General features: G+C 34.1%; 5 protein-coding genes across 5 annotated transcripts; 3 read left to right on the top strand and 2 right to left on the bottom strand.

Annotated features, from left to right (window-relative positions):
- Positions 1 to 49: 49 nt before the first annotated feature.
- On the top strand, positions 50 to 523 carry BU26DRAFT_409867 (WD40 repeat-like protein; the record flags this gene model as incomplete). The annotated part of the gene is made up of 1 exon (XM_033822918.1): positions 50 to 523. A coding segment is annotated over one exon (474 nt), but the record flags the coding sequence as incomplete, so codon positions are not given.
- Positions 356 to 802, top strand: BU26DRAFT_447355 (uncharacterized protein; the record flags this gene model as incomplete). The annotated part of the gene is made up of 1 exon (XM_033824652.1): positions 356 to 802. A coding segment is annotated over exon 1 (165 nt), but the record flags the coding sequence as incomplete, so codon positions are not given.
- Positions 803 to 4485: 3683 nt separating this feature from the next.
- BU26DRAFT_409944 (uncharacterized protein) lies at positions 4486 to 4746 on the bottom strand (the record flags this gene model as incomplete). The annotated part of the gene is made up of 1 exon (XM_033822919.1): positions 4486 to 4746. A coding segment is annotated over one exon (261 nt), but the record flags the coding sequence as incomplete, so codon positions are not given.
- Positions 4747 to 5525: 779 nt separating this feature from the next.
- On the top strand, positions 5526 to 6294 carry BU26DRAFT_514413 (uncharacterized protein). Its single transcript, XM_033827832.1, has 2 exons — positions 5526 to 5650; positions 5705 to 6294. Exon 2 carries the CDS (start codon positions 5773 to 5775, stop codon positions 6121 to 6123), a length of 351 nt encoding a protein of 116 aa, XP_033689523.1. The 5' UTR covers positions 5526 to 5650; positions 5705 to 5772; the 3' UTR covers positions 6124 to 6294.
- Positions 6204 to 7509, bottom strand: BU26DRAFT_447348 (kinase-like protein). The gene is made up of 5 exons (XM_033824651.1): positions 7341 to 7509; positions 6986 to 7287; positions 6849 to 6932; positions 6691 to 6806; positions 6204 to 6642 (listed from the first exon to the last, which is right to left on the bottom strand). Exons 1-5 carry the CDS (start codon positions 7481 to 7483, stop codon positions 6283 to 6285), a joined length of 1005 nt encoding a protein of 334 aa, XP_033689522.1. The 5' UTR covers positions 7484 to 7509; the 3' UTR covers positions 6204 to 6282.
- Positions 7510 to 22222: the final 14713 nt, after the last annotated feature.

Here is a 22222-nt window from a genome sequence, read left to right as displayed (position 1 = left end):
CGAGTGCTTGCAGACGCTTAAGCGACATAGCGATAGAGTTAATTCAGTGGCTCTCTCTTACAACTCAACACGACTAGCGTCATCATCAGATGACAAGACAGTCAGGATCTGGGATGCGAACAGCGGCGAGTGCTTGCAAGCGCTTGAGGGGCATGGCAGCTGTGTTAGCTCAGTGGCCTTCTCGCACGACTCAACACTGTTGGCAACAGCATCGTACGACAGCACCATCAAGGTGTGGGATGCGAGTAGCGGCGAGTGCCTGCAAACGTTTGAGAGCCATAGCTTTGGGGTTACCTCAGCGGCCTTCTCGCAGGACTCGACACGACTGGCATCAGCGTCGCACGATAGCAAAATTCGCATATGGGATACGACCAGCGGCGAGTGCGTACAGACACTTGAGGGCCATAGCGTTGGGATCAGCTCAGTGTCCTTCTCGCAAGACTCGACACGGCTAGCATCCGCATCGTACGACGGAACCGTCAAGATCTGGAATGCGAGCAGTGGCGAGTGCTTCCAGACGTTCAATGCTGGCAAGGCACTTCTCAACATATCATTTGATTCTACCGGCTCATGCCTTCGCACTGACATTGGTCTCATCACTATAAGTATATCACCAGCCTTGGATACGCCGAATAGTATGGACGCTCAAAAACCCCTATATCAGGGTGGAGCCGTAAGTTCAGATGGAGTGTGGATTACATATAATACAGAGAACCTATTGTGGCTACCTCAAGAGTATCGGCCGTCATGTTCAGCTGTGTCAGGGGAGATGATTGGCATTGGTGTTGGGTCTGGAAAGCTATGGCTATGTGATATAAACTTAACAAATCTTGGAATTTTATATAGAGGAAAATAGTTAACGTATTCCACCACCGAGCCGGCCAAACCACCGAGCCGGCCACTTTTTCTTGGCACGACCAACACCAAGTACGAAATATAGATTTATTCGTAACTAGCTGAAGAATTTACGTACGACAGACTTGTATCAGATTCAGAAGCTTCTTCTTTATCCTTTTTACACATACGAGCGTTGTGGCCAGTCTCTCCACAGTTTCCACAGCGCCGTTGAGTTGGTTGTGCTCTTTCTTGACCACTACCACCACGCGCCTTTTTAGATAGTTGAGGCGTGTTAGATACTTCAGCAGCTACATACAATGCTGCTGTACCATACTCCATCGTACCACCATGCTGGATCCGCTTCCGTTTACGCGCCTTGCGCTTAGTTATTTCTGTCAATTGCTCTTCAAGCTCTCGTACGCGGGCCTCCATTAGTATATTCTTATATAGCATCTCCTCAGCTCCTTTTATAAGCTTTGAGAAGCCTTCTTGGGCAGTTATTAGTGATCGTACGAAGGATTCGCTTACTAGCTTCGATTGTGATCCAAATTCGTGTGTATTGCTTGGAGTCTTCGACTGCCATAGAGTTTCTGGTAGGGGCGCTTCTGGTGGGGTACATAATCGTACATTAAGACAATCAATAACAACCTGCGCGTTGATAGGGACTAGTCCAGATGCCTCAAAGGCCTTCTTGCAGTTATCATACATAAACACGTCTAAAAACGCGTCTTTAAAGGCTGGAAGAAAGCCTTCTTTATTAATATAGTAGACGCGTTTGCGTGCCAAGTCTCGTACACGCTGTGAGTACTTCATCTTTAACGGCGAGAAGCATACCACATCAAGTGGCTGTAGGATATGTGATGAATGCGCAGGCATACAGAGGGTAAGGATCTTTCGTACGACGCAATAATCCTTAAAATCCTGGTTAAGATGGCTCTCATGGCCATCGAGGATGAGCAGCCTATACGACCCCACCTGACGCGTCTTTGTATGCTCATCAAAGTGCTTTAACCACTCAAGACCAAGCGCGTTATTTGTCCAGCCATTCTCAGAGACTGAGAGCTTCCAATCGTATGGTATATCTGCTTCTTCGTACCATACAGAGATATAGACGCGTCCTTTGTAGATAATGAATAGTGGGGTTGTGTACCCAGCAGCGCAGATACTCTGGATTACTGTAACCCATTCCCGATCGCCTGGTTGTACGAGATTAGGCCTCATACATCTCTCTGAGCCTGTAACAACTTTCATAGAGCCAATTATACCCATCTGAAAGCCTGTCTCATCAAAGTTATAGATATCATTGTCGTAAACGCCGTATTTCTCCTTTGTGTCTCGTACGAGCTTAAACCACGCGTTGATAACTTCTGGATCTTCCTGGAGTATCCTCTGGCAGTCCTTTGCTCGATTGAATGCCATCTTAAGCTCCTCCGTACAAGACACAAACCGCGAAGGCCAGTTCTTGCCTACTGGTATCCCACCACGCGTAGTCAATAGTTTATCTGCCATATCTGCTACCTCGCATAGCCGGGGCGGAAATCCTCGCGAATCTAGGTCGAGTATATATCGTACGATCGTCTGCTCTTCGGTTGCAGTAAGCTTGAGGCAGTTTGGCTGTATTTGGGGTCGAAACATGATTCCGTGAAGCCGATCAGAGAGCCGCTGATGTCGTACGTTAAAAGCTGCTGCAGCGCGTCGTACGCTTCGAATTTGGCCTGAAGTATAGGCCTGAAGTGCAAGATCAATTCTGCCTTCTTGCTGAAATAAATTAGTGTTATTTTGTTGATGCATTGTCTTGTGTATGTGGTGTTGGTTGTGCCAAGAAAAAGTGGCCGGCTCGGTGGTTTGGCCGGCTCGGTGGTGGAATACGTTAGCATTTTTCATATTTCCTACTTCTGCTACAACTTTACTTTATCCAGAATTATGGTAACAAGTGCGAATATATGCCTATGTGATTTGTCACCGAGAAGCTTTCAGCATGCATTCTTCTTGACAACATAAGGAGTCATGTAATTACTGTGACGGTCGTGGGCCTTGTCTTGATTTGATATCGTCACAAGGGCAGCTGCAACACTGAGATGGCAGTTGCAGCACGGAGATGGCAGTTGCAGCACGGAGATGGCAGTTGCAGCACGGAGATGGCAGTGGCGGTATGGCGTCAACATTTTACTTTGCCCGCTGGCCTTCTTGCTTCCTTTCTCTTCTTTAGCTTTGAGTCTTTGTTCATAGAGCCAATACAAGAGCCACGAGGCTGTAGCTTGACGGCCGTTACAATTACCTCTAAAGGATTTGCCACGCTGATGTCTTCTTAGAAGGCGAACACCTCAATCGCGCTAGCAGGGAGGGCGGCCGACCCGTTCCGGCCATGGTCTTGTGAGGTGGCGAATTCTGTAAGAGGTGAGTTGGTTGACTGGAGGCGTGGCCGTGGTTGAGTTGGATCGCAAGGCTGCGGGGCTAAGGTCGGCTTGCCAAGACTTCACACCGCCACGGGCCTGGCAGCCACTATGCAAATTGCGGAGTACACTGATGATTATGTGGCCGTTTCGCACTAGCCAGGGCTAGTAATCGTTCCGGTTAGAGGTACCAATTGGGGTGGCGGCCCTGCATGAATTTGCGTGCGACAGCAGCCATAGGGCTGATAATAGCTTCCTACCATCGTAATATGGCTTTAATACTCGAATATAGCCCTTTTATGTGTACTGTTCGTGGTAAGAGCTTAATGGTGGTTCTATAGCGAAGGGACATTATTTCGCCACAAAAGAAGCCTCTGCGCGAATTAGGCGAGGAGGTGCAATACGCACGTAACTTTTAGATTAAAGGGGTCCTAGATGTTTAGAAATAGCTATAGCACATAACTTATATGGCATTGGAACAGTTATCAGCGTGTGCATGGAATTTGATGCGTTTGAAGTTGAAGTACCCCTCAGATTTCTCGGTATGGGGTGTTTCTCGACTAGCAGTGATGGACGTTAAATGGCTGTTTTTTTGCTTCTCATGTCGCTGCAGGCCAGGAGGGACGATGGGAGTGGCCATGTTAGTGCTGGAACGGATTTGGACTAGTGCCATGTAGGTGCCTCGGCGTTGCGTAGGCTTTGCGTTTTCGTTGGCTTCCCGCGGACTCGTATCCTGACTTCCACTAGTCAACCCTCCACTTCAAATTCGGCGACAACACATATAAGCGCTTCGACCCTACGATTCCAATCGACATGGCAAGTGTTTCAGCACCTTTAGCCGCTCAAAAGAGACGGTGTATGCCAACCCAGGCGAAGAAAAGTACGTTGTCGCAACTCTTATCATCGTAACTGCGCTGACTCTCAAAGCACAAACACACCGAGGTAGCATCAGTAAAGCCACCACGTTACGACGAATCCTCGCATCACATCACATCCGCTGTTAAGAACTCGTCGCAACAAAGACGCAGAAGCCTACGCCTCCAAGGTGCCGATCCTATCCAGACAGCACCCGATTCCGTTCAGCAGGCGAAGACGCCAAAGCGACCCCGAGAAGAAGGCGAAGTTCCACCCTTCTGCTCTTCGCCCGAGCCGCTCCCAAAACGAGTACGAACATCTGCAGCTTCGGTCGGCGAACAAGTTGGGTGGGAGACAATCAGCGAGGCTCGAGTTGACTACTGGAGGGAGAACGGAACCTGGCCGGCACCCATCGGACCTGCACTGGTCGTCCTCTGTCCTGGAGGTCCTGGATTTGGCGTGCGATCTCCTCGAGGATGTAGGCTCCTGTCCGTCCTTCCGCTTTGGTGATCGACCATATGGCGGCCTGGTTGTCTGTGTAGATGGCGACGTTGCGTCTGCTTCCGTCTCCATTCGCGTATGCTTGCGCTATCTGCAGTGCTAAGCTGATCCCGTATAGTTCCGCTGCATACACTGTAGACGTCGTGGACAGTCCTAGGTATACGCTGCGTGTCTGCTGCGTGTATGGGCACACTGCTGCGGCACCGATCCTGCCGTCTATCCCGCTCCCATCCGTATAGATGCTGAGGCCCTGGTCCGTTTTGTTTTCCTTATCGTGTCGTTGTCGGGCTGTTTCAGCGTCTTTGTCTATGTAGATCTTTGGGCCCCGCTGCCACGGTGGTGTTATAAATGGGGGGATCGGTTCCTGCGTGGTAAGATCCTGTCTCCACTTGTCTCTCATCTCGCTGTAGATCCTCTGCCAGGAGCCTGTGTGTTTCCTGCGCTCGATCGTATGTGTGGCATCCGTGGGCTGGAATCCTACGGCGTTTGCTATCCTTTTGCTGGAGAGGATTCGGGCGATTGTGTCGGCATTGTTCTTCCATACCTGTTACTCGATGGGGAGGAGAAACGCTTCAACATCGAGTGCGGCCCGTGATGTGCTGTGACTTGGATGAGGAACGAGGGGAGCGACCCCGCCAAGAAAAGAAAAAAAAATTGCTTTAGTCTGACGGCGGTCGGATGAATGTTATTCCGCAACATGAAGAGGTGACTCATCGCTCCGTTCAAGATCGCAACGCCGGGGTGATCCAAATGCAACCCTCTTTGAATCTGGAATCCCCAACTCCCACGTTTGGCCCCGGCCTCTCGTCGCTGCTTCTTCCGTCCTCTTTACGCTTTGCTCCGGAACTAATGGCGTGAAAGGACCACGTCATAAGGACACCTCGATTGGAGGCAGTGCCTATAAATCAACGGATGGCATTACAAATTGCAACGGTTCAGCTGGACACGGACAGACTAAGGTGATAGGTTGGAGCCTGCGACAGAAGGCAAGGAGCAAGAGAATACCGCGGAGATCATTTCAAGACTGCACAATTCTTCGACCTCTACTGCCGAGATCACTCTACGTAAAATCTCACCAAGTTCTACTTGGCTTCCATCAACTAATGTGCATATATTAGAACTGACCACTCTCGAGAATGCGCCGGAAGCAGAGCAACCCTGATCCCTTCGACACCGACAGTCCTCGATGGAATTTGTGAACGTGAAAACGATCGTGTCCGCTCACCGAGCCCATTATCCCACCTTCAGACGCTCCCATCCGGAAACGGCCACGCCACACAAGGAAAGAGACTTGGAAAGTACGAGAAGCGAAGGAAGCAGGAGAGGCAAGGAAGGCATTGGCATCTCGCAAGAAACGCGAAGGAGGAGCAAGACGCCGAAGGCGTTTAACAAAATATTCGTGCTATTCTTATACCACTACTACATTTGTCCTACACGCAGATTACGTGCTAACGGCGCGTGCAAAGGGACGGAAACAGGCCCTGTTAAGATGTTGGTTTCGGTTGATGAAATTTTTTTTAATACTTCGAAAGGCTAGGCTATTCACACGTGGAGAACGAGAATTTTTGTGCGTCAGTTCGTATCCCGGCATTAAAATACGCGTGCTTGGTTCGAGATAAGCAAGCGCAAAATATTCCTACATAAACCTATCGAGTGGAGAATTTCTCCCATGTTACATCCAAATAAGTTAGACCCCTTAGCCAAGACGTTGAAATTCCGGCGACCTCAGTGCTTCTATAGCTGTAGGTCTTCGCTCATGGTTAACGACGAGCAGGTAGCGAAAGAAGTCTGATAGTGCGGGCGGTATATCCATCTTTCCAAGCTCCTCCTCAAATGAAAGTGTCTCGAAACACTTCTGCTCTGTGCTATCACTATACCCCGACCTTTCAATTAGCTGGGCAATCTTGAAATAATCTTTGTAGTCGAAGTCGGTGGGATGAACCGTCACTGAACGAGGAAAGAGTCGTAAGAGCTTTGCCATTGCCCACGGCTGTGGCCAGTGGCCCGGGGTCATGTCATTGACGCCGAAGACACAAGGGGAAATCCAATCGAAAAGCTTTCCGCGTTAGTCTGAGCACGAGCAAAAGGTGGTAGAGTGACTAACCGTGACAGCAAAAGCCCATACGTCGGAACAATGAAAGCAGCCTATTCCTGACCAGACCTCGGGGGCGCGCATCGCAAACGGTTGGACAGGATACTCGTTAAAGCCGTCTGGTCGCACTGTAGGGCGTCAGCATGATTTATCATTGATCGGGACACAACGAATACTTAGCCCCAAGTCTCCCAGCTTCACCACTGGAGATGGTCCGTCGAGGCTGGAGATGAAAATGTTGTCGTTCTTAATGTCTGATTTTCTTAGTATGTGTAGAAGTATACAGCCTCTAGAGGGCAGCGCGTACCTGTATGAACGAGTCGCTGTGACTTCAAATCGGCAAGTGCCCCTAGGACCGCTCTAGAGATGCTCTTGTGCAACGCAGAATTCCGCCTGTGGGACTTAGAAGAAACCTCCTTTAGAGTACAATCCATCCACTCAAAGGCCAGACAATACGGCGTCTCATTCGTTAAGCTATTGTAGTCGTTGATGGCGTCGTACATGGCTCGGAAGTGCGAAGACGAACGAACAGCAGGATTCATGTAGGAGTCGTGTTCACGCTTCAGCATATCCAGAATCTTCTTCTCCGAGGTGGTCTTGATAACAGCCCTGAGGAGGGAATCAGCGGGCGACGTTACATGCGTTTTATCTAGCAGACAAACCATTTCCCCGGAAGCTTAGATTGAGCTCGCGGTACTATCTCGGCCTTAAAGACATTGGACCTTACGGTCTGGTTGCCGAGAGCCTCAACCAGGAGATAGTTCCACTTGGCTCCGCGAAGCATCTGCCCGATATGTAGCGCCATTATAGGTCGGGAGTAGGGGGTTGCTAAGTAAGTGATGTCTAGAGTGAAGAAAGATTAGATCGCGCTTTATGAAGTGCGACCGCTCCTGCGCACGGACACATCACGTGAGCCTCACGAATAACTAGAATAATTACATGCAGTATTATTACCTAAACTAAGTAGATGCTACTACAGTATTTTTAGCATTAAAATAAGTTTAATATAATCTCTTATTTTAAAGTTATATAGTATTAAGAGAAAGAGTACTAGTAGATAGCTACTATTCGCCTAAGTCGGCGCGGCGCAATGCATACAGATGCCTAATAACAGTAATAGATTCGATAAGAAGCTATCGAGTGCCTAGCAGGGTTTTTAAGAGATGCTAGTGCTAAGAAACTATTCTAAGCTATCTACGTAGCGTAGAGGTTAAGGCTTCTTAGAAAGTTTCTTAAAGCTTTTATACTATCTCTAAGATATTCTCTAGGCTCTAGACTACTATAACTAAAGGCGTATCTTAAATATCTTCTAGATTAGACCTAGTATACATAGTTATATCGAGTTTATATAGTATATCTAGGTAGTATAGATAATAATAACCTAGTCTATTATTATATTAGAATTAATATATTAGAAATAGATACGTCTAGCTTTATATATAAACTATAGTATAGAAAATAGTAGCTTTCTATATTAACTTCTTACTTATAATAGCGTAGTCTACTATACTCTCTAATAATTATTCTAAGCGCTATAGTATAGTAATTTTATAATAATAACTACTTACTAATTACTTATTAGTTAGACTACTTTCTAAAATCTAAAATATCTATACGCTATAGTATAGTAATTTTATAATAATAACTACTTACTAATTACTTATTAGTTAGACTACTTACTAAAACCTAAAATATCTACGTACTATAGTATAGTAATATTATAACTATAGACTTACCTACTAGTTATTTATCTAGTTAGATTATTTACTAAAATATTTAAATATCTACGCGCTATAGTATAGTAATATAGGTAAAAAGATAGATAGTTATCTTAATCTAGCTAGAGGTAGTATAAGAGAATACGTACTATAGCGTAAGAAATTTTAAATATATAAATCTTTTTTTCTTTTAAGGTTTTATATATTAGCTCTTAAAATTAGTACTTTAAATACTCTTAAGCTTAGTAATACTCTTAATTTCTACTTAATTACTTAGTAGTTAATTTATCTAGTAAATATATCTAATATTAGAAGTATTAAAACTAAGCTTAGTAGAATAATTACTATTATACTTATAACTTTAGAACTAGGTTTTATACGCTCTACTAGAGCTATTAAACAAGCTTATAAGAATAGAACTATCGCGAAGATTTAACGAGTAATTAATAATAATAAGCTCTTTAAGAATATAGATCTAAATAGAATTAATAAAATTATAATTAAGTACGTAGTTAATTAAAGTATTTTTTAAGGTCTAGTTACTTAATACTAGATAGTAATATAACGCATACTAGTACTAGTAATTCTAACTCTTATTACTTAATTAAAGATTATAATATAAATAATATTAAGATTAAAGATATATATATTTAGAAGAATAAATTAAAGTAAACTATAAGTTTTTACTTTAGATATATTATTAGAGACTAAGCTAACTATTCTTAATAGTTAGCTAACTAGATTAGGTTAACTTATCGTTATATCTATATTAATAATAAGAGCTTTAATATAGATTTTATATAAAATAGTTATATATTAGATAGAAATTAATTAAAAACTTATCTACTCTTTTTTATTATTTTTAATTTACTTATTATTATTTTTTCTAGTTTAAGCCTTTTAGATATATCTTACTACGTAGTTATATTAAGTATTTATAGAAGGTAAGAATTCTCTTTAAATATGTTTTAAACTAAATTCTTATACTAAATTCTTAGCTATATTTCTATTATAAACCTAACTTATAAAACTAATTACCTTACTATTATCTATATAGATCTTATAGAAGGTTATACTACTACTAAAGATATACTATACTATAATCTAGAGTAGACCTAAATTACTAATATAAATATAGTAAGTTATTTGTCTCTATTAGATATACTTAAAAAGAAAAATAAGACTTTCTCTTATTAGAAAGCTTAAAGATATAGTACTAGCCTAATTAAAAGATATATTATAATATTACGCTTAGTTTTAGTAGAGCTAATCTACTAGATATTTATATTATATCTTATCTATAGTCTACTAAGAGAAGTTAATACTAGTACTATATCTTCTATAAGTTTACTATAGTAGATATAATTATTTTCTTAAGCTATTTTTCTTCTTATATTCTCTAAGTTATAGATAATAGTTCTCTTTAAGCTTAGAAAATAAGAAGATCTTTAATAAAAACTAAAATTATTAGAATAAATATACCTTAGCTAGAGTAATTAGTAGTTATAATTTAGGTAGTAACTAAAATATAGTTATAGAGGTTAAATTACGTTCTTAACTCTATTTAGAGTAATAGCTTTAGTAATAGGTAAATTTACTAGATAATAGATCTAGTTATAGATTTAAGCTACTAATTAGTTATACGTCTTATATTATACTATAGTATAGTACTCTAATAGTTACTAGAGTTAAGGTATTAGATTAGAAAGATAAGGCTAAGAGGTTATATAATATATAGCTAGTAATATAGCTATACGCGATTAATATTATATTAGAATATTAATTAGTAAGAAAGGTATCTATATATTATATACTATACTTATTTAAATACTAATTTATTTCTTTCTAGCTTAATTTATAGATTAAGCTTCTTATCTACTTATTACTCTATATTTTTAGTAAAGCCTATAGAGCTTTAATAGTCTATTAGGCTATAGAAAGAGATAGATTATTATTATTAAGGTAGTAATACTAAAAAATTAAAAATTAAGGTATAAGAAGCTATAAATATTCTAAGAACGTATTAGAATCTAACGTTATAATAACTATACTATTTAAAAGCTACTACGTATAAAATACTAAGATACGAAGAATTATTATACCTAGCTAGAGTGCTAGAGAATACCTAGCTCTTTGCAAAGAACTAGAAGACCTAATACTATAAATACCTAAGAGTCTATTAGAGCTTCTAGATAAATATAAGAGATACCTAGACTTATTACTAGAAGATAATAGTATACCTAGTTCTTAAGAATACCTAGTTACTTACTACTAGAAGATAATAGAATACCTAGCCTAGAGTAGCTAGAGAATACCTAGCGCTATTATTAGAAGTTAATAGAATACCTAGTCTAATAAAAACTAGAGAATACCTAATAGTAAGAGCTAGAGAATACCTAATAGCAATAAGATTAAAGAATACCTAGTTCTAATAGAAACTAGAGAATACCTAATCTATTACTACTAGAAGATAATAGCATACCTAGAAAATACTAGAGAATACCTAGTCTAGAGTAGCTAGAGAATACCTAATAACAAGTTCTAGAGAATACCTAGCTCTTTACAAAGAACTAGAAGATCTAATACGTAATTAATACTTAGAGAACCTAGTAAGACTCTAAATAAGTAGCGAGAATTACTTTAAAACCTAAAAAGCTGTACTAAGAAATACTAAACTAATAAACTAAGAAACCTAACGTACTAAAATACTATTAAACTACTACGTAAGCCTAGTTATAATTATTACGTATTAATTAGAAGACTACTAGAAGAATATAACAAATATTTAGAAATAAGATTAAGCTAATTATTAATTAGAGTATAGCTATATAGTAACGTTAGACTATAGAGAGGTAACTTATATATTACTAAATATTAGAGAATATTTTATAAATACTTAGAGAAGAGTAGTAGATTTTAATTATTATTAATATATATATATATAGAGAGAAGTTCTATTATACTAAGTTATTTAATTATTTATAAACTACTTACTACTTATTTAAATATCTTTTACTAATAAGTACGCTATTAGCTAAGTTAAGATTATAAGTAGATTGTTTATTAGACCTATTAATTAGTATCTAGGTAAGAGATCTAGAAGAATATAGTAAAGGCTATCTTAAGAGTAAAAGAGAATATTAGTAAGAAGATAGAAAAGCTATAATCTCTAATAGTAGTTATATATAATTAAAAAACAGAGTAGTAATATAAATATTCTTTTAATACTCTATTTATAACGTATAAATAAATAATTAAAAACTATACTACTATATCTACCTAAGACTATTAATTTTCGTACTCTAAGTAGAGAGTACCTACTATAGAGACTAGTAGAATATTAAGCAACTATCTAACACTAGAAACTAAAGAAAAAAGGTTAAGAGAACCTCTATAAGAGAAGAAAAAAGTAGTACTAAGAGTTTAGAAAGAAGTAGAAGAGAAAGAAGAATATTAAGAAGATATTAGGCCTTAGAAATTACACTACTACCTCTATAGAGAAGTAGACTAGTCTATACACTCTAATTCTTAGACGTATCGTAACGTCTATAACCCCTTTAATTCTAATAAAGATAATAATTTAAGCGTTAATAGTAATAATTAAGCCTTTAGAGACTAGGTAGATAATATAATAGATTTATTCTTAGTAAACGCACTACTACTAACTATACTCTTAAGAGAAATAAAGAAAGCTAATAAGATATATATTAAGCTAGCACCTATAAGTCTAAACGCTCTAATATTTAATAGAAGAAATATTACATACTTTCTAGAGAACTATAACTTTGTAGTAGATAGAGCTAGCTAGAAGAGTAAGGCTAGAAAGAGAATAATACTATACTTTTATATCTATAAGCTCTAATAGTTAATCTATAACCTAATAAGCTATTAAAACTTAAGAGTTAATTAGACGTAGTTTAAGATAAGCCTTAAGAAAGAATTTAAGATTACGGATAAAGACTACTATAGAGCTACTTAATTCTTTCTTAAGGCCTAAATTAAGTAAGCTAGTTAGTTAGACGTACTTTCTATTAGAGAATACTATTAGTAGTTCTATAACTACTATATAGCTACTATAGAAAAGAGATAGGTATCTAAGAAGAAAGTAGAGTAGTATTTCTTTAAAAAACTTATATATACCTAAAAGCGAATAGTTCTATATAAGATGCTAATAAAGTATTAACTCTAGAGTAATTAATTTAGAATCTATAGAATTACAGTAATCTATTAATACCTTCTAATAAAGAAATAATAGAAAGAACTTCTTACTAATATAGAACTATCTACAAAATTCTATACTTAAGAACTAGCTAAGTAAGCTATTAAGGTAGTATTAAAGCTACTATACTTAAAGAAATATAAGCCTAAAGAGGTAATTAAGGTTAAACCTACTAAGAAGTAGGTTAATTCTTTAGTTAAGAAAGTTATAGATAATATAAAAAACCTCGTACTTACTATTAGGTAATTTAATAATTAGAAGAAGAGTAACGCGTAGGTTAAGTATACTCTAGAGTAAGTAGCTAATTATAACTACGTATATATCTATTTAGTACTTCTAACTCTTTATATTAAATATAATAATAAGAGCTATATATTATCTATAGCTTTAATAATAAATTAATTAAGTAGAATAAAAGTAGTTAATAGAAGAGAGTTTAATAATTACTACTAATTTTATAGAATAGAAAACTATATAGAAACTAGATATATTATTAGGCGTAGGTTAATAGATAAAGGCTAGTTTAGTAAGAAGTAGAATAAGAAAAAAAGGTTTAAAGAATACTATTTTAGGCGTTCTAAGTACTAACTAGAATAGTTTTCTAGCTAGCTACTCTATTAGTAGAGTAATAATCTAAACATATAGATTATTATATTAATTAAAGACTAATTTAATATTAGAAATGTAGAACTAAGTAAGTAAATTAAAGACGTTAAGCTAGAGGCTATTATAAAAGCTAATAGCTAACTATAAGAGAGTAGAGTAGTTTACGTAGAAGAGTCTATATTAGAGAATAGCATAGAGAGCGCTATTAAAGAAAGACTAGAAGACCTTTAAGAAGCTATTTAGTTCTATTAGAACCTTACTAAATAGTTAGATTATTAGACTAATAATATATTAGAAAATAGAGAAGTGTTTACTAAAGAAGTAAATACCTATAGAATAAGGTCTAAGAATAAGAGAATTAGAGAGCGTATAGAAAAGCTAGCTACTATAGCAAGAATTACTAATAAGCCTATAGAGGTAGAATATATATAGCGCTTAATAGATACTATAAGCTAGAAAGTACTAGATTCTAGAGAAGTAATAGTATCTAGAAATATAGAGGTAGACTATTCTACGCTAATTAACTATTAGATACTACTATTAAGTAAAGTAACTACTACTAAACTAATTCTACTAGATAAGAAGAATCGCCTAGCTAAAAAGGTAGTTAAGTAAACTATAAGGTTAACACTACCTACTAATAAAGAATTAAAGAGCTACGTCTAGAATACTAATCTAAATTCTATAATTAGATAGGTACTTTACTAGAAGGTTTAGAGACTTATTACAAGCTATTCTCTTAACTAAGACTAAGGCTTACTTTTATAAGAGAAGGTAAGAGGTATACTTTAGGCTAGAATCTTTAGTAATAAAAAGGTAGAGGTAATAATACTATAAATCGCGAGTCTCTATAGTAATTTTAATAAATAAAGTAATAACTATAAGAAGCTATAAGAAGTAAGCTTCTTCTAGTTATATATATATACCTTTCTTAGCTAGATTAGACGCTAAGGTCTAGCTTCTATAGATCTTCTAGATTAGGTTCTAATTTATAGATTAGGTTCTAATTCTTCTAATTTATCTAATCTATATTACGTAACTCTAATTATTTCTATAACTCTACACGTAATCTCTTATTCTATAACTCTAGGCTTAGCCTACTATTTTCTTTATTCTAGCTAGTTAACTCTATTTCTAATTCTATAATTGTAATACCTACCTCTTCTTCTAAAGCATTATCTTAAAGCTCTATTCTATTTCTAGATATAGTGTTTTATTATTCTATATTATTTCTATATAAGAGTAGTATTACCTATAGTTCTATAGTATTATATTCTCTCTTTCTTTTCTATTCTTACTATACTACCTACGTATACTAAGTCTTTAATAGTATACTATTACTACTACGCTAATCTTATTCTACGTACTAGCGCTAATATATCTAATAACTCTTATAGCGCTTACTATTCTTATAACCTATATTATGTTATAGAGGTATTCTCTAGTTACTATTTAGAGTATATTATAAAGAGTTAGTTCTATAATAAGGTATTAGACTAGAAAGAGGTAGAGAAGCTAGATTAGTTAGTAGCTAATCTGCGCTCTTAGTAGTCTAAGACTAGTCTTAAGGCGGAGCGTCTTACTAAGACCTAGTAGGTTAAGTTAGTTTATCTTTACGTAGAGCTAGACCGCCTATACTTCTAGAAAATATTTCTAAGTAAGTTCTAGCAGTCTACTAATACTTATAGTAAGCGCCTATAGAAGTAGTTAGAGCTAGTATAGCGTCGCTACAACGCGTTACTTTTAAAGAATCTTACTAATATTAAGAAGCTAGAGTAGCTAGAGTAGAAGGTATAGTAACTCTTATAGCTATAACCTTCTATTTCTTTAGTTAATTCTCTTTAGTTGTTTAACTAGAGTTGTCTAAAGAATCTAGAGTTCTAGTCTCTAGGTTTTAGAGGTAGTAGCGCTAACAAAACTTCTTAAGTTTCTTAGAGTAGTTCTTAAGGTTCTCTAGTAGTTTCTAGGTGTCTTCTTCTAGTAAGTATTCTTTTTATCTAACCTAGTACTTCTACTAACCTTATATACGCTTTTTATCTAGTATTCTTTTAACTTTATAGTTCTAGTCTAGCTCTACCTTAGTTTACTTATTAAGTAGTATATTATTAGGCGCTAGCTTAAGTTTAGACTTATAGAATATAGAGTATATTCTTATTATTAGTAGTAGCCTTAGCCTAAAACTAATAGGTCTAAGTTGTTTATCTATTTTAAATAGTCTAATTTATAGGTAGTTAAGTTTCTTACTAGGTTATTTAGTACGTAAGTTTTTTTGTAAAATAAAAACTTTACCTCTCTTCTTAAAGGTTAGTCTCTTAATTCTTTTCTTATTTACTTATTAAGTTATTCTTTCTACTATTTTTTATAGTTTATTATAGATTATTCTTATTTAGCGTTCTTTTTTCTCTACTTTTAGAAAAATTATAGCTATATATATTAAGAATCTATATATTCTAGCCTTATAGCTATAATATACTTAGTATAAAGTTATCTCTATAGTTTCTTATTTTACTATATTATATACTAGTTAAGCTATAGGTAGTAGTTTAACCTAGTTATCTTATTTCTAGTTAACGTAGTTTCTTAGGTATTCTTCTAGAGTTTAGTTTATCTATTCTATTTAGCTATTAGTCTATAGGTAGAAGCTAGTTAACATTTAATTACTTATTTCTATTTAGTTAAGTAGCGCGTTCTAGAACTTAGACGTAAATAACTTATCTCTATCTATAGTAATCTATTCTAGTATCTTATATTAGCTAAATAGTTATTAGCTTACCTTATAAGCTAGTTCTTTAGCCTTAAGAGTTTTACTAGTTACGTAAAAGTATATATACTTAGTAAATTAGTCTATAATTACTAGAATAGTATTACACTTTCTTTATAACGTAAGTTTAATTAACCTAGATAATTTTATAATAAAGTTTATAGTAACGTACTACTATAGTACTATAGGTAGTTCTAGAAGTTATAGTAGTCTATATAGTTAATATCTAACTACCTTATTCTATTAGTATTCTATATATTTCTATATTACTTCTATAACTTTTCTCTTTATTATAGAGAATCTATATTCTCGTTATAGCCTCTTAAGAGTACGTTTAATTTCTTAGTATTTATACGTTATTATGCTATAGAATTTCTAGAGAAATTCTATTTATAGCGCCTCTAGTACTTTCTACTATTCTTAACTATTAGGTAGCTCTAGCTTATTATTCTATTAGTCTCTAATCTCTATAATCTAGCTAACTTATAGTCTATTATATTCTAGAGTTCTATCTAGTCTTACGTAGAGTATAGCTTTATATTTCTTTCTTATAGTATCTATATAGTTAGCTCTATAGCTAAGTACGTTTATAGCTCTATTTTTAGTACTCTTCTAGTATTAAATTGTAAAGTCTAGCGTAGCTAGCGTTTCTACCTATCTAATCTACTATTAATTTAGTGTTTTTATTATTATAAATGCTATAAGGTTCTTGTAGTCTAATACTACGTTAATAGAGTACTTAGCGCCTTCTAAGTATATTCTCTATTCTTTTATAGTTACTATAATAGCTATAAGCTCTTTATTATATATATTATAGTTAAGTTCTAGTACTAAGAACTTTCTTAAGTAGAAGAAGTATAGTTAGTACTTACTATCTTCTCTAGGTTAGCTAAGGTATACTTCTAGAGCTTAGTCTAATATATCTATTTTAACCTATATTAGTTTATTCTTATTAAACGTTTATAGTAGTAGTATAGTAGTAAACGTTTATTTTAGCGTCTTAAACGCTTGTTACTATAGGTTTTTCTACCTAAACTCTTAGTTCTTTTTAGTAATCTTTATAAGTAGAGTAGTAATCTATAAATACTCTTAGATAAACTTTTAGTAGTAGTTTATAAATTCTAAGAAGAATTATACTTCTTTTACTATCTAGAGTGTAGGCTAGTTTAGAACTACCTAAGCCTTATTTATTTCTATCTAAATTCTCTCTTAGGTTACGTAGAATTCTAAGTAGCTAGTCTCTATATAATAGAACTTACTTTTATTAGAAGCTATTAGAAGTCTATACTCTCTAAACTTCTATAGCGTTTTTTATACGTAGTTCTTATATTCTTCTAGTTCTCTCTTTAAGTATATAAGTATATCGTCTAGGTAGGCTATAGTAAACCTTTCTAGGTATTTATATAGAGCTGCGTTAATTATACTTTAGAATATTACTAGTGCGTTAGTAAGTCTAAATAGTATAACTAGATATTTATATAAATCTTCTCTTATTCTAAAGGCTATTTTTTATTTATAGTCTTTCTTAATCTATATTTAGTAGTATTCTTCTTAGATATTAAACTTTATAAACTACTATACTTCTATAAGCTAGTCTATAAGTTCTAAGATTATAGGTAGTAGATATTAGTTTTTTTAAGTTACTTAGTTAAGCTATTAGTAGTTAATGTATAGCCTTAGCTATTCGTTTTTTTTTAGTATAAATAGTACTAGCGAGGCTATTAGGCTTTAGCTTTCTTAAATATATTCTTTTTATAGAAGTTTTTTTAGATACCTTTAGAGTTTCTCTTTTTACTTATAGCTAAGTAGGTATATTAGCTCTAGTTTTAGCGTAGCTTTATCTTCTATAGATATCTTATAGTTCTATAGTTTATATTTAGGTAAAACGCTATCGTTCTATCTATTAAATAATAACGTAAACTTCTTATAGTCTTTTTTAACCTTCTAAAGTAGTTACTCTATATTAGGTTATAGCTTTTATATTTACACAACGCTAACGTCTTAAGGTTACTTCTTTACTTATTTTGTTAAACTTATAAATAATATTCTTCTAATCTTTACCTCTAGCTTTTAGTAAGCTCTTAGGTAGTGTTTTACTCTAGCCTTTTATACTACTTTAGGCCTTTCTTAGAGTTTTAACCTAATCTAACTAATATTAGAGTTATATCTTTATAGCTAGTCTAGTTCTAGAAGTATATCTATATTTTCTAGTTCTATAATATTATAGAATTATTATTTCTATATTCTCTAGATATCTAACACCTATGTCTTAGTTTTTAAGTAAATCTATTCTTAGCTAAAGGCAGGTAGCTAGTTATCTATAAGTTATACTTAGTATAGTTATTATTTCTCTTAAAATAGTATATTCTATAGTTTTACTAGGCTAGTAAAAATATACGTTTTTACTACTCTACTATCTATATAAGCTATAAGCCTCTTGCTTTCTAATATAGCTTTTACGTATAGCGTTCTAGGCTTTAGAGTAATAATCTTACCTATAGTCTAAATAGAGCCTTTCTAGGCTAGACCTCTACCTTAGAAGCCTACTAGTTTTTTAACTTTAAAGAGATAGCTAGTACTAATCTCTATTTCTTTTCTACTATATATACTAGATATCTTTCTAGTAAGTATATAGTCTAGTATAGTTTTATATATTTACTCTTAGCCTTTTCTCTATAGTATAGGTACTTTTATTCTAGAAAGTACTATCTATAGTTAAGCGTGTAGTAGTTAGAGTATTAGGCCTTTTATTCTATAGTTTAGTATTATTTCTAATAGTATTAGTATTCTATAGCATATTAATTCTATAGTTTAGCGTAATATTCTTCGCCGTGTACTTTCTTAACTAGTTTAGGCGTTACTATTCTACTAGTTTCTTTCTTAGACCTTAGGTTTATATACGTAGCTACTTAGATTTTCTTACTATCTAGCTCTTAGGTACTAATAGCTGTCTTAACTATAGCTCTTTCTTCTCTACTATAGACTATAAGAGAATAGGCCTAATAGATATAGTTATAGTCTAGGTAGTTACCTTTATATAGCTAGTATAGCTTCTACTATAGGCGTACTTTAATTTTCTAATTATATAGAAATAGCCTAGAGAGTTTCTTTCTCTAAGATAGTTTAGTTAGGTATACCTTATAGAAGAGGTTCTAATACTTACTCTTTTCTACGCACCTTAGTTACTATTACTTAGCTTTTCTAGCTCTAGAGTAGTTTATAGAGAAGCTCTAGTAGATCTTCTAGATATATAAGTATACTTTCTTATCTATAAGGTATTCTACTAATTATACTACTTTCTTAAGAGCGTCTAACGCCTTCTAGAATTCTTTATTAGTAAATAGAATATTCTAATATACGTACTAGTAGCTCTATATATTATAGAATTCTACGTATATCTAGTACTATTATACGTTAATACGTTATTAGATAGTTTCTAGAGTAAGATATTCTATATACGTAGAATACTCTAGTATAATAGCTCTAATCTTAGTTAGGTACTATTCTAAGTTAACTTTATCTCTCTAGTATATTATATATTTATTATTATAGTATACTATCTATATAAGACTATTATAGTTTACCTAGATTATCTAGACTATTTTCTTTTCTTTTAGGTATTCTTGCGTAAAGTATTCTTTTTTACTATAGACTAGGTATAGTTCTTTCTTAAAGTATTATATCTTTTTCTTACTCTATAGAGTCTATTTTTTCTTTTATAGAGTTTTAACTTAGTTTAAGTTTATAGAGTCTCTCTAGAATATAGTCTATAGTTATCTTATTCTAACTATTAATAGTATAGAGTAGTCTCTACTCTATTAACGCTCTAGATTTTGTTTATACTACTAGTTATTAATTTTTACTACTATCTCTATAGTATTACTTAGGTTCTCTAGTTATTTAGCGTACGCGATGTTATTCTTAACTAACTTCTTTAACTCTTTATAGAAGAGTTCTACTAGCGTAAAGTTATTCTAGTCTAGGTAAGCGCTTAGCTACCTAAATATTACTACGTACTATAATGCTAATCTAGTCTATTATAGCCTAAATAGCTTTTTCTACGCTATCTTATACGCGTTAACTTCTCTAAACGTTTCTCTAAGGTACTTTATAAACCTAGTCTAGCTTTTAAAGATTTTATTTATAGACTATTATATTCTCTTTATATTACTTTTATTTTCTAGCTAGTCTAATATATAGAGTTTAGCCTACATAAGAGTCTTTTCTTTTATATTTATTATAGCTCTTAGAATCTTATTCTTATTCTATAGAAATGCTATAGCGTTATATTATAGGTAGAGCTCTATAGCTATTAGAAATATATTAAGGTTCTCTCTTTTCCTATTAAAGCGTCTAGGCAGGGCGATCTTAGTCTAGGCCTAGCGCTTTGCCGTAGCTAGCTCTTCTACCTATTAAATACTTATCTTCTAGAGTACTATAACAACTTATTAGAGTTCTATAATCTATTCTTTTATAGTTAGCTTCTAGGCTTAGGCCTTTCTAGATTAGGTTCTAACTATTAATATAGTTATTCTACTCTTTAGCGTTAGATAGTTATTTTGTTATAAGCTATTCTCTTAACTAAGACTAAGGCTTACTTTTATAAGAGAAGGTAAGAGGTATACTTTAGGCTAGAATCTTTAGTAATAAAGAGGTAGAGGTAATAATACTATAAATCGCAAGTCTCTATAGTAATTTTAATAAACAAAGTAATAACTATAAGAAGCTATAAGAAGCGAGCTTCTTCTAGTTATATACATATACCTTTCTTAGCTAGATTAGGCGCTAAGGCCTAGCTCCTATAGATCTTCTAGATTAGGTTCTAATTCGTAGATTAGATTCTAATTCTTCTAATCTATCTAATCTACGTTACGTAACTCTAATTATTCCTGTAACCTTGCACGTAATTTCTTATTCTATAACTCTAGGCTTAGCCTACTATTTTCTCTATTCTAGCTAGTTAACTCTGTTCCTAATTCTATAATCGTAATAAGACTTACTATAGACGCCTTACTCTCTTAACGTTCTATTTCTAATACTACCTTAAACCTACTTAATACTATTTAGAACTAGAGTAAAGCTAAGAGCTAGAGTAGAGAAGTCTTTACTATAAAATATCTTTTAATTACTTATTAGAGAACTACTTAATTAAGTAGTTAGACTAATAATAATAGCGAAGACTACTAAGGCTTTTATAAAGAGAAAGTAACTTAGAAAAAGAAAGAATTAGACTTCTACTAGAATAGGTACTTATTAGATAGTAAAGAGCTGTAAAAGTTAGAACTAATAGAAAGAGAAGTAATAAAGAAATTAGAAATAGAGAGGCTATTAGTAGAGAATACCTCTATCTAGAAAGTAGTTCTACCTAAGAGCTATAAGAGTTAATAATTAATAGAATATTAGAGAGAAGTAGTAAAAGAACTAGGCAAGATAGAGTAATTATTAAGATAAAAGAGTTAATAAAAGGCGAAAATTCTAGAAGAATAGAAATAAGAAAACTCTAGAGAGCTATTAAAGCTTTATACTAGAAAGAAGTAGAAAATAGAGTAGAGTAAGCTAGGTAAGAAAATTATAGGTAGTAATACCTAACTTATTAATTAAGCTAAACTAACTTACCTACCTCTACTCTCCCCCTCTCTTATCTATTAATTAGCTAAGAAATTATAAAGAACTTAACGTTATAAGTACTTAATTACTTATTAAGAAGCTCTATACGCTAAGATATTAAGTAAGTAGTACTAGTAAGTATAAAAAGAGTAGCTTCTACTACTTCTCTTTCTTCTTCTTAAATCTACTAGAGATTTATAAAGAGAACGTAAAGAGCTATAGAAGTTAGATCTAATAAGTAAAGAAGATAGAAATAGCTACTTCTACTACTATATACTATAGAGAAGTTATAAGTCTTAGCTATTAATTATTAATTAGAGGTAATTAAATATAAAGAGTTAAGAGAAATAACAAGAGGTAAAGATCTAGAAAAAGTACCTAAATTAGAAGAAGAAGAGAATAAGCTAGCTAAAAGAATACTAGAAGGTACTAATTAGAAATTAGACTACTAAGAGGCTAAGTACTAGCTAATTACTAAATCTATTAAGGTATCTACTAGAGACCTACTACACCTAACTATTAATTACTAATTAGAGGTAGTTATATACTAAGGCGCTAGGTAAATAGCGCTAGTAGGTATAAAAGATCTACTAGCTAAACCTAATCTACTTTTTCTTATTTCTAATTAAGAGA

Source organism: Trematosphaeria pertusa, assembly GCF_010094035.1.
Source record: "Trematosphaeria pertusa strain CBS 122368 unplaced genomic scaffold BU26scaffold_2, whole genome shotgun sequence".
NCBI classification, from domain to species: Eukaryota; Fungi; Ascomycota; class Dothideomycetes; order Pleosporales; family Trematosphaeriaceae; genus Trematosphaeria; species Trematosphaeria pertusa.
The sequence above is the reverse complement of the archived record's forward strand: the minus strand, read 5'-3'. Positions and strand labels throughout refer to the sequence as shown.